Source organism: Ostrinia nubilalis, chromosome 17 (genome assembly GCF_963855985.1).
Source record: "Ostrinia nubilalis chromosome 17, ilOstNubi1.1, whole genome shotgun sequence".
NCBI classification, from domain to species: domain Eukaryota; kingdom Metazoa; phylum Arthropoda; class Insecta; order Lepidoptera; family Crambidae; genus Ostrinia; species Ostrinia nubilalis.
The window spans coordinates 4,667,538-4,680,058 of NC_087104.1; the positions used below are offsets into that span (position 1 = coordinate 4,667,538).

At 37.7% G+C, this 12,521-nt stretch overlaps 1 protein-coding gene across 1 annotated transcript in view; it reads right to left on the reverse strand.

Moving 5' to 3' along the window:
- Positions 1–12,296, reverse strand: part of LOC135079880 (G-protein coupled receptor dmsr-1-like) — a 33,671-nt gene extending 21,375 nt beyond the window's left edge. The window contains exons 1-2 of the mRNA XM_063974505.1: positions 11,963–12,296; positions 1,255–1,413 (exon numbers count right to left, since the gene is read on the reverse strand). Of these exons, the coding sequence (XP_063830575.1) occupies positions 1,255–1,413; positions 11,963–12,283 (480 nt within the window). The 5' untranslated portion in view covers positions 12,284–12,296. The remainder of the gene's footprint in view (positions 1–1,254; positions 1,414–11,962) is intronic.
- Between the last annotated feature and the right edge of the window lie 225 nt (positions 12,297–12,521).

Genomic DNA, 12,521 nt, shown 5'->3' on the forward strand with positions numbered 1-12,521 from the left:
TCAAAGAGTTAAAAAAAGTTCTAATATTTACGTTCCATCTTTAACCTTGACCGGGTTATTTATTTATTTATTAAGGTACAGCAACAGATTGCAAATCATGGCTTAAAAATAAAGTACATTGAACAAAGATTAACAATTAATTTGCACTCCGATTGCAGCTGAACACAACATTCGTTTTAGTCTAGCTTTGATTTAAGTGACACAGTAATTCTAATAAATACATGCATGTTAATTTACAATTTGCACCTACACAATTTAAGAAAAGATGCACGAGAAAGTGAGAAAACATCTAGATCCTTGCTAATTTCATTGTAAGCTCTACACATTCGGAACACTGGATTGTTGTACGTTACATTATTCTGACATTTTGGCAGGGAAAAAAGTTTTTGCGTTCTTTTACTACCACCAATCTTAAGTTATAAGTACTGGCCACTAAGAAACTTTATTTTTTTCATCGACCAATTACGTTACTCAATTGTTTTATACACTCGATAAATATTTTCCTCGCGAAATTGTTACGTTTGGATTGTAGTAATACTCGCTCAACGCCCGGTCGGAGCGGAGAAGTGTTGTGAGTAACCAATCAGATTTCATTATTTCCACATCTCATCTTCGCTCTGCACAGCTCCGCGCAGGCGGCACCTGTCAAATTCTATACAAAAATTCGTCCGCCCGACATAATGTCCTCAGCTCTTCTCCGCTCTACTCCGCCTTACTGGAAACCGGGCCTAACGTTTGTTTTTATCCTAACGAGTAAGTTAACTACCTACAACGTTTAACACACGCACTTATAGGCACCGGGATTGGTCCATCAGATCAATTTGGTCATGTTTAAGTGAGCTTTATTGCTATTTCATAAGGCCTAATGAAGGCTATCGTTTTTATACTTATTTATCAGTTGGCACCCCTGGCGATTGACATGGCCCTACTCTAGAATGACTATTCTGGTGAGTGCAAATGTGCTCCTACCACTTCAGAGTACAATCGGCGCCACTGTCTTCGCCACTAGCAACTGACAGTGACCTTACTCTACAGTAGCGCCAACGTGAGCGCTAAAGCAATAGCCCTCATTGTTTCATCTACTATATGTATAAAAATAAGTCGGGTTTTCCTTCCTAAAGCTATAACTCCAGAACGCACGAACCGATTTCCACGGTTTTGCATTCGTTGGAAAGGTCTCGGGCTCCGTGTGACAGACAAAATTGCACGCGGGCGAAGCCGCGGGCGGAAAGCTAGTAATTAATAAAAACGTACCAAATATCTGTAGATGGCGAAGGGCACGTACTCCATCATGACGAAGACGTCGGCCACCGCCAGCCACTTCAGCAGCCGGTTGATGGGAGCGGCCGCCAGGTCTCGCCGCGTCAAGACTGCCACGTTCAGAGCGTTCGCGAAACTCCCGAAGAAGCAGACCTGAGGAAACAAGTAGATGAATATTCTGGCACGGATTTAAAGATGTGTGGAAGCTTTTTTCTTGTACTTAATAATAAAAAAAATAATAAAAATCTTTATTTTTCTCCACAATCTAACTGACATAAAAGTATTACAATAAAAATAGTACATCATGTATATAATAGATTGTGAGAGACTGGTGTCTGAGCTAGGCGAGGAGCCTGTGTTACAGAGACCAGTACTCTCATCTCTCGGAGGATCCGTTTGTACATACAATGTTAGAAACACGCAAAAAAGTCTACAAAATTGGAGATAAAAACTTACGAATTACAAAATATAGCACTCTAAGAAATGTTTGAGATCGCGCTTGTGTGAGTGTGTGTGTGTGTGTATGTGTGTGTGGTGTGTGTGTGTGTGTGTGTGTTTTATGTGTTGTGTAGTGTTAGTGAATTTTTCTTGTCTATCTAAGTGGGAGAATAATATTTTCTGTTTCTATATAATTTAATGATTGCAAATATTTTGTTAGTTTTGATTTCAGTTCAAATTTTGTTAAAGAGTATATATGCAAGTTACGATGAATCTTATTATACAGAAATGGACCCAAGAAACCGAAAAAACGTTGTGAGAAAACAGTCTTGAAGGAGGATGAGCGAATTATTAGATGATTACGTCGTGATGTCTGGACGCAGGGATCGTATCCAGAGATTTGATGTTGTTTTAACACAGTTATGAGGATAAAAAGCTGGCGTACTGTGAGTACTTCACAGTATTGGTACAGGTCATAAGTTGGAAATTGCAAAGGTTTGAAAGTGCAGACCTTGAGGACTGCCCTTTGGGCTCTCTCCAACTTAATCAAAGCAGATTTACAGGCACCTCCCCAAGAAGTTAAACAATATAGTAGGAGCGATTGACAGAGAGCCAGATAAACGGTCCTGACCAGGCTAGGGTCTGCAACGTGGCGTAGATTTCGAAAAACATACATCAGTTTGCGTAGCCTACCAGCGGTCTGGCTAATGTGGGCCTGAAATGTAAGTCTGTTGTCTACAATCACTCCTAGGTATTTAATAGATTCGGAAGAACTAAGGGTTGGACAATTGCATGGAAATGTGGCTGGATCAGAGTGAGAGTGTGCAACTATACGAAAGTTATCAATAACATTTGGGGAAATATTTTTAATTGAGAAGGAAAGACATTGGGTTTTCTTAACATTTAAAGTGAGAAGATTAGCTCGGAGCCAATGAGAAACCATATCGAACCCAAGTTGAGCGCACTGGAAGGTTTCATCCCAGGTGTCAGCAGTGAAAACAAGGGCTGTGTCATCAGCAAACGAGATAACCCTGCAGTTCGGGATGTTAAGAGAGCAGAGGTCATTTATATATACAAGGAAGAGCGTAGGGCCAAGAATGCTTCCCTGAGGAACCCCATACTCCATAGGAAGGTGAGAACTAGTATTTCCGTCGATTGTGACAGACTTAGTATAAAAAAGACTAACACCCGTATTCACAAACGATGCTTGCAACGCTATGCGAAGTCGAACGAACAGCGTTGAATAGAGCTCTGTGATTGGTCCGTGTGTGTCATTCCGCCACTGAAGTATTGTCTATGAATAGGGTCCACGCGCACTGTGAGACCTCATAGTAAAATGTTCGTGAATATTGGTGTTAGGCCTAGTTCAGACACGGCGGAATCGTAACCGCACAGTTATCACCTCGGTGCCTTGCTAATGAGAACCAACCACAAACCTCGCGTGTCTGAACAATACCTTAGATAATCTTACAAATCATATTTATGCTGTGATACCTATAACCACTGAATAAAATTTAACTGTCATTAGATTTCGAATCTTGCAATAAAATTAAACGACGTTTATTTTTAAATAAGTTTTTATTCGAATTAGTAGAGCAATAGATAGATTTGTCTTATTGATTGCCACTATTGCCAAAGTCTACTAGAGTGGACCTACTTATTAGTCAGGGACGTCATATCCCAGACCTGGCCATGGAATCACCATGGTATAATATGACCTTCTACTAATATAGAGTTTAATTTCCCTAAGTTTTGAACAAAACCACGATTTCTACATACATCCGATTCCAAGCAACAAAACAATAGATAAGCTTAATTTGGCACAAAGACAAAGACTGAAAACATCGAATTTTAAATAAAGAGCGTGCCAAAAAGGTCACCCTCGCAGTACATTACAGGATGTATTGGACAGATATGAACTCGCAGAAATGAAAAAGTTTTGGTTACTTCATTTTACGACCCTCAATGAACATTATACTGATTCTGAAGTGTTTTGTATACTCTCTAGCTGTTTCTCTTTAGTTTCTGCCTACGGCTTCACCCTCGTGTATTTCAGTCTCTTAAAAAAACCTAGGTCGTGTTTCATTCCTATGATCGTTAATATTATCACTTGATTTCTAACAATAACTTTAACAATAACTGGTGTTTTTTGTATGGAGTTTGAGTAACATTATATTATATTGTGATTGCTCGTGATCAAATTGACGACGAGAAATGAGTATTTTAAACATTTCATTACACTTACTTCAATCATTTCATTTTACAAAGTTGCTGCAATCTAAAATTGAACTAAGCAAACTTCGACGTGTTTATCTTTAACACTTTGAAAAGGTAAGAACTTTATTAACTTAACAAATTCCGAAAAAACATCTGCCATTTGTCTTAATCTTTCAAAATTGTGAATAATAAGCCCTCAGGATGATTTAATGTTAGGAAAGTTCGTGTTCTTTCATTTAATTATTCGACTCTTTTCTTTTTACTGTGGGTAGATAGCACATCGGGCTGTACATTTTCGTTGCAAAATAATTCCTATTACAACTACCTAAGATCTATTAATTTTTAGCATGACGTGCCGTCGTCCGTTCTTTAGATACAATTCATTACAACAAGTGCCATTTGTCCAGTCCAAGAGGCCCATAATAAATTGTTTGTCTGTGTGCTAAGCGCAAAAGATCTTTAGTTAACCTTGCCTTACTAAAGTAGACTTTAGGTGACTTTCATCTAAGTAGTTTCACACAAGTAAGTTTTAATGCTAAATAGGGGAGGCCGAGGAGACTTGCACTAAAACACGCACTGTTACAAGTTAATACTTACTTAGCTAATAATAAGTTTAAAACTGTCGGTCGGTGGAAATCCTTGGGGGAGGCCTTTGTCCAGCAGTGGACGTCTTTCGGCTGAAACGAACGAATAAGTTTAAAAAATCGACAATATCACAATTCTGCTCTGTTAATAGCTCAGGTAATACTCGCCTCGGTCTCCTATTAGACTTAATTTGCTCCTACGCTTACTATGTTACGCGCGCTTACGTCAGTTGAGTGTAACTTACGTTTATGCGTTAGGAATATTCGTAAGCTCGGGCTTGGCTGACGTACTTACGCGACCGCCGTTAGCGTAGGAGGAAATCAAACCTATAATATGTTTCATTTACTTGTTAATACATAAAACTAGATTAACATAATTTATATGACTCTTAAGGAAGTTTCAAACTTTCAGTTTATTTTTGCTTTGTCCACTTTCATCAAAGTAACGTGAGTTAGATTTCCACTGTTTAAAAGTAACTGTCACAAATTGGAACTGCACAATCGTCAAGACGTAATCTCTCCCAGAAAAGGGGATAGGACAAAATCAAAATATTAAAGCACATAATACACGACTCAAATATTAGCTTGCCCTACCACTACTTCGGGATACCATATCGACTGGTGCTGAGAAGAAGTTGTGAAAAAAACTCAGTCATCTTTGTCGGTCAAATGTTTTCTTTTGGTAAACTACAATTTAAATAAAGTTATGCGTTTCTGTGATGACCTCTTTCACATTTAACAAGTTATACTAAGTTCTCTGCGCTATGCAAAACTAATGGGCTTACTTTAGCTTGCTCTTGTACAAACAAAGGCGTTTGTGCATCGTTCCTAACAACATTAAACAAACTAAGGGTCTTGTAAACACATAGTAACTTAACTACTACTTTTGTGTTTGTTACACACAAAATTCAGCGCCAATGCTCAGAAGTTACCCTTTTAGCTTTAAACTTATTTATTTATTAAGAAACTCAACATAAATTTTACCCTTTACATGGTTGAAAACATTAAGTTACAGATACTGAGTTTCATAGCTGCTACAAAATCAGATCAAATAAGTCTAGTCTTTGTAACTAGGTACAAAGTTTTATCTAATTAATATTAAAAACAAGATAATTAATGTTTTAAGAGAACTTATTATTCAACAAATAAAAAAACTATCCATAGCCTGCTGTTTGTCTGTAACCTTTTCACGCTTAAACGACAGAACCGATTTTAATATAATTGGGCTTAGAGATAGTTCTAGAGCTATAGAGTCAGGACATAGAATAGTGTTTATCCCGATGTTTAAAGGAGGATACGCACTCGATATTCATTCTGTGACAGACCGAAATTCAAGCCTAAAAATTACACATATTACGAGTACATTATACAAGTGTATAGGACATGTACACACATACAAATGGCTGTTCAGCGCAACCAAATATGCCTAGACCTGTACAGATTGAGCAAACAACAGTGCTCGTGTGTGCTGCTCGTATGTCAACTCAGTACAGAATTTGATTACATTTTAGCATCTCCCATCTATTGTCCGTCTCCCTGTTACCTGTTGAAGGTTAAATATTAAGTTGGGGACCTTTTTGGCATACATTTATAAATCATAAAGGTAGCGCTGGATTGTGGCCACTGCCAACCGGTTAACATGGAAGTTATTGGGGGAGGCCTTGAACATAGGCCCAAGCAGTGGACGTCCTATGGCTGAAATGATGATGATGAAACGATTTATTCTTGTTTTACGTTATTTAAACAAGGTTAGGGCTTATTAGGAACCTACTTTTCAGGTAAAATTTCATGAGCAGGTAGGTACCTAATTAGTCAATTTACACCAAAGAAGTCTTGTAATTTCATTTTATTATAATTATTTTTCATTAACTAAAACCTAAATTTATAAAGGTTCTAATGAAGTCTCAAATTAAAGTTAAATGAACAACATACAAATATAAATTATGAAGTATCTAACCTCTTTATCTTTGCATAAAATTAATTAGTAGAATTGGTATATGCGGGTATCCCGAATTTTGAAAACCCATCTCATAGCATCGTAACAGAACTTCACATAGTTTTGAACCTTTAAATACCTGTCAGATTTGCATATGTAGGTGTCTACTTAAATTAGATTCTGTGGGTAATTGCAATCCAAAATCTAACCCTAGTGAAATCTTAAGTTGAAATTCATTGTAGGTACACTGACAGTGTTTTGGATGTACGTCAGTTTAGCTGGCCTTAAATGCTCAGCTTTAGAAAGAAGAAATAAAAAACTACAAAATAACACACTTTTCAGAGTTCTTCATACAAAATTACTCAGTGATTCTTCGACACTTTGATGCTTGTTTTACAATACAAGCTTAGAAGAGCTATCCAGTAAACTAAACGTAACGAGAGTCCAAGTTTTCCAAGAAGCGTCGAAGTGGGATACTATAGGTCTTTATGGGAGCGGCACGGGAGTGGTTACATTGACATATTATTATGACGTGACAGAGCATACAAATCTGTGGGTCTAGACAAAGTGCATATTATAATCGCAAACCAGTCGAAAAGTGGTTGAAAAGCCCCTTTTTTGTATGGAGTTTTGACGGATTCGATTTTCAATTCGATCAAAAAGTGCGTTTTGTCTAGGGGGGCTGATAGAAATCTGAAGTCGCGCTGAAGTTTGATGTCTCAAAAACACTCTCTTGTGCTGATCTTATACCTCAGGCACTGACTCAGTTAAGGGCTAGACCTAGCTGTATTTAAGGTTGTTCATGCTATAGATCAGTCTTTCCCAAAGTGGGCGATAACGCCCCCTTGTGGGCGCTGCAGGCTTAAAGGGGGGCGGTAAGAGACCCAGAAAAAAAATCGGGACGTTGTGTAGAGGCTTGGGAGGCGTCATTTACTAGGAGGACTCTTAGACACCGACTGAGCTCGACTCTTGACTACAAAAATGGGGGGCGCTAAAAATAATTTATTCTCAAAGTGGGGAGTAGACTAAATAAGTTTGGGAACCACTGCTATAGATAGTAGATATCATAACATGCCAACTTGCGGTGCGTCAAACGAGCTAAATTGCAACACGCTTCAAAGTTGTGCAAGTGTAAAATATAGGTTGGGCCAAATTTTTTTGCAAATAGCAACGCTTATTTTCTCGAAAACTGTTCGAGTTAGGAACGGCAACTGTGCATAATTTCAAAAATGTTTAGTCACTGTGGAGCGTTTCATGAAACAACGTCGTGCTTTTGTGTAAAGTTGCTATTTGCAAAAGTTTTTGGTCCACCCTGTATATGTAAATCCGGGTAAGCTCATGCTCTTGTTGATACAAAATCTGAATTTCAAATCGCGTCTTTGGTTTTCGTTACGAGTAACGTCGTAAACCTTACAAATCAAATGCTATGAACGTACCGGATACCTAATTGTATTGTATTTCCCAATTGAAGCGTGGGATTAGCGTAATCTATCTGAAAAGGGTGACAGGTAATCAGATTATGAAGTTATTCAGGATTTAGAATGACAGACACTGATACGTGCTTAATAACCTTACTTATTGAAAACGCCCCCGCCTTTCTTATTGCTTTGAATTCTCTGCGAATCTGTTTTGACTAATATTCGAAGGCAGATTCTGAATTCCCTGTTGGAATTCTGATACAGATAGGCCTATTGACGTGATTCAATGAGCCTTATTAATAGGAATTCACAACCTAATACCAAAAGCCCCCTAAGAACAATGCTAAGAACATAAAATGAAATAATTATTGTGGGTAGAGTAAGGAACAAAATTGGGTTGAGTAAGGAAAAAATAATGAGTGGGTAGAGATGTCGTGGGTCGAATACGGAATAACCCATTCCATCACCGGGGAACCAGACGCAAGTTACTTTTAATACTGATACTTATGGGCTCCATAAAAGCATTTGACGATTTGTAAGTAGGTACTAATTTAATTAGTCTACACAATAAAGATATTTTTTTATTATTTTCTTCCTTTCCTTTATTCCTAATGGAGATAAACTTCAAAAGATCGATAGCGGAAATCAAAAGGGCTCTTTTAAGTTCAAATGTGCTTGACAAGGGTCCACACAAGAGCCGTCCAAGGTCCAAGTGTGCATGGATATTGAAATAAATGTTGCAACTTGGACGTCTTTTAACTTTTAGTGATCGACCGAATATTCGTTTTCGGCCATTTTTCGGCTGAAAATCCATTTTCGGTCGGATGCTAAGACAGTGAGAATACGAGGGGTGTTCAAAAAGTAATGAGAATGGGATATTTCTATCCATCACAAAAATCTGAAAAATTGGCCTATATCTTCACTAGAAACTGATAAAAAATCATTTAAGTTTATCATTTCCTTTAAGAATTACATTCATCTGAACGCGACCAGTCGGATGATTTTCTTGACTGTCCAAAAAGGCTTAAAAAGGACACTGCCATTGCCAAACATTTTTATCCTTTATCCTTTGTCCCAGGCCGAAGATCACAGAACTTACTATGTCCGATTAAAAGGGTTAAAGATCAGTTCAACAAAAATAACCTATGAGGGCAAAAGTCTAGGTTTTGCCAGTCTGAATTGTAATGTATTGTAGAACTTAATGCGTAACACACGAACCTTACCTATACAAATCCAGCTTACAAGCCGAGTTACTTATTCTGTGGCACGAGATAATTCATTTTGTATTATCTATGTCTAGAATTGCCGCTTTATAGGGATTAAACTAAGTATGAATAAGTATTCAATGAAGCATGCCATTATTATCATACTAGCTTTACTAACAAAGGTAGCATGATGAAATCCCACAAGCATAGGTGCTTAGGTCCATAATATTTGTGTACGAGTATTACTTACTTACAGTCAACATTTAAAATTGTTATAAAATTAAATTGATATAATGTGCGTGGACCCACCCCGTTTTGCCCTGCTGGAGTTTCGTAAAATACGTTCTTAGCGGATTATATTAAGAGACAAGACTAGCTGTATTTTTTTGTTGTATTTTGTTACTTTCACCTTTTTGAAAAAAATTAAATAACACGATCTGTTTTTAAATTAAACATTATTTGGATCAGGGCCGTTTCTTGTAATCTTTATCAGAGAGTAGATTCTTAGATCCATCCTGAACTTTATTCTTACAATAACAATGCTTAAACTTCGTTATTATCAAGTACTCGTAGTTTTACAGGATATACATAATTTTATGTAAGTAGGTAGAGTTTTATGTAAATGCCATGTCAGACGCCTAAAGCGGTTTTCCTATTGCAAAGACAATTTATTATTTTGGGAATTTATTATTATTATATGCATAATATTAGATACCTTATTAATAATTCATTTAGATTAGGAAGACCAGGGTTTATACACTATTAAGTTAAGTCAAGATTTAACCGCCTCTGTAGTCTATTGGTAAGGCCACCTGCTTCAGACACAGAGGTCCCGGGTTCGATTCCTAGTGGGGGCAGATTTTTCTGTTCGGTTTGGTTGGTGGTAGGGCTTGTTCTAAGTCCGCCTGGCTAGCTACCACCATCTTACCTAAGTCTGTCGCCATAACAACAATGTTAACAGCATTGTTGTGTTCCGGCAGTTAAGAGGTAGGATAGCCAGTTCCTCCGTGGTTGAGGATTCCGGGTGAAGTTCGCTTCCACCTTCGGCCTGATCGTTACTTACCATCAGGTGAGATACAGGCCAAGAGCTTCCTCGTTATGGATAAAAAAAGATAAGACCGTAATATGATTATAATATAATACATATATTCTGTAACTGTGGGGTCTTAAAATTATGTTGTTGTAATTGGGGCATGTTTACTACCAAAACGGCGGTGGCAGAGCAAGATATTTATGGGACGTGTACACGAGTGCGCCTGTCTAAGGAGGCCTACTTACTGAATAAATATTTTGATTTTTGATTTGATTTTGTTAGTCTGATGATGTGCTGTCTAACTGTACCTACAATTAACGCTAAAGAACCACGTACAAATAAAAACGAACACACTAATTGACAAACTAATTCATCAAATCAATCAAAACACCCTGAATAAATGGAATTTATCGGTATTAAATTAAAGCATACCCTCATTATGGTGTTTTGATATTGCCAGCGGTATTTGCATGGCCATTAGGAAGGGACCGACATGATGAGCCTAATCGCTCACAAATAAACATAACTACCCTAAAAACGGGTAATTTGATACCCATGTGGAGACGAGGGTATTCAAAGACCCGCTTTGACTGTACTGAATAGGTATGGATTTATGTAAATGGCCTTCTATAATATGTAATTAACACATTTGGGAAATCTATGGTAATCCTCTCGTCTCTAGTTACTCAAAATTAGGTAAGTACCTACTCAATTTAATGTAAATTATCGCTATTAAAAACATGAATAGTTATTAAAGATAAAGCAATCATACCCAAGCTCAAAGCTTCCACTTAACTGTAAATAAGCTCCGTAAACATTACCAATTGCCCTGGAGCTAAGCCAACTAAAGCCAAAGCTAATAATGTCTATCTCCGCTACTACCAAGTAACTTTGACCACAATTTATACAAATAAACAAATTAAAATGTCAGTTTGTAATATCATAGTATAATTTAAACAGATAGATCCAACTTTCGTCAAGTCCTGTAGGTATACGTATAGCTAGAGTCTACAGTTTGTACTAATAAAAATACTACAGTGAAAACAAATTACTATGAATAAACTGACAACGCCACTCTTGTGGCGGAGTTTTGGGCTGACAATGTGTAGGTTTGTTGTCGACACGAAAAGAAGAAGAAGTGAAAACAAAGTTTATCTCAGAGGTTTAAAGTGGCCCTGGACCCGCCATGAAAAAGAACAACTAACATTAGAAGAGTTCGAAGTTAAAGATGGACTTCACTCCAATGTAAATTATCACTAGTACGGGATTTGGTAACAAAACACTTATAAAAAGGTAAACTCCAATACAAAGTAGATGACAATGACAAGCTACAAAGGCAGCTGTAAATAGCCTTTGCTAGAAATGTATTAAATTTAAAAAAATAGGTACACAGTCAGCGTCAAATATATAGTTCGTGACAAAAAGTTGACAACACAACCTTTTCCAATGAGGGTTTTCGCGAATGAAAAATCCGCCAGATGGCAATACGTAGACGTGAGGTCCAAATGCTGCATGATTGGTTATTTTTGACATGACATTGACAGATATGTCAAAATCCACCAATCACGCAGCAGTCAGACCCCACATCCACGTCCCGCCATCTAGCGGATCTTTCATTCGCGAAAACCCTCATTGTAACAACGACGCTTTGCAAACTTTTTGGCTACTGTGGGTGACTGCACACGACGATGAACACTTTGTTGAAGGATCTATCACGTACTATGCTGTTATCTACATGCCAGTAATATTTGACTGACAAACAAATCATCATTTCAGCCATAGGACGTCCACTGCTGAACATAGGCCTCTCCCAACGCTTCGATGTCGTCGGTCCAAATTATTACAAACAAATATTCTTTACAAATACTTACTATCAGACTTATGTAGCCATGGATGTTGTTGTACGCCAGGATCAGGTCACGGAAATTTCCATCACAGTAGTTGCAAGTGGCTTCTGCCGTCTTCGTCAAATTCAGCTTATGTCGCCATCCATCCACCAGCTTCACCAACGTCCCGAAGTCTAAGGGCTCATGGCTGGTGTTCTTTGAGGACTTCTCCTTCAAAGCCGACAGAAATAAGGATAGGTCTACGTTACTTCTATTCTTATTTTCCACGTCAGATGCCAGGAGCATCTCCTCAAAGAGATTAGTGAGGGTTCTGGTTATGTTGGAGCTGCCGTCTTCAAACGACATCTTGATTGTTGGTTAGTATACTAGTAACGCCATTACCTGTGAACAAATGATTTGGTTTCAAAAAATATTTATTGTAACGTGTCAAAAGTACCTTGTCCGATACGAAAAGGGTTATTTTGATGCTCAAAAAACAAATATAGGACCACCGAAAATTTTTAATTCGAAACAATATTCACTGATCCATACTAATTGATCGATGATCTGTTAAATATTCTGGGATCACTTCATTCCGGAACGG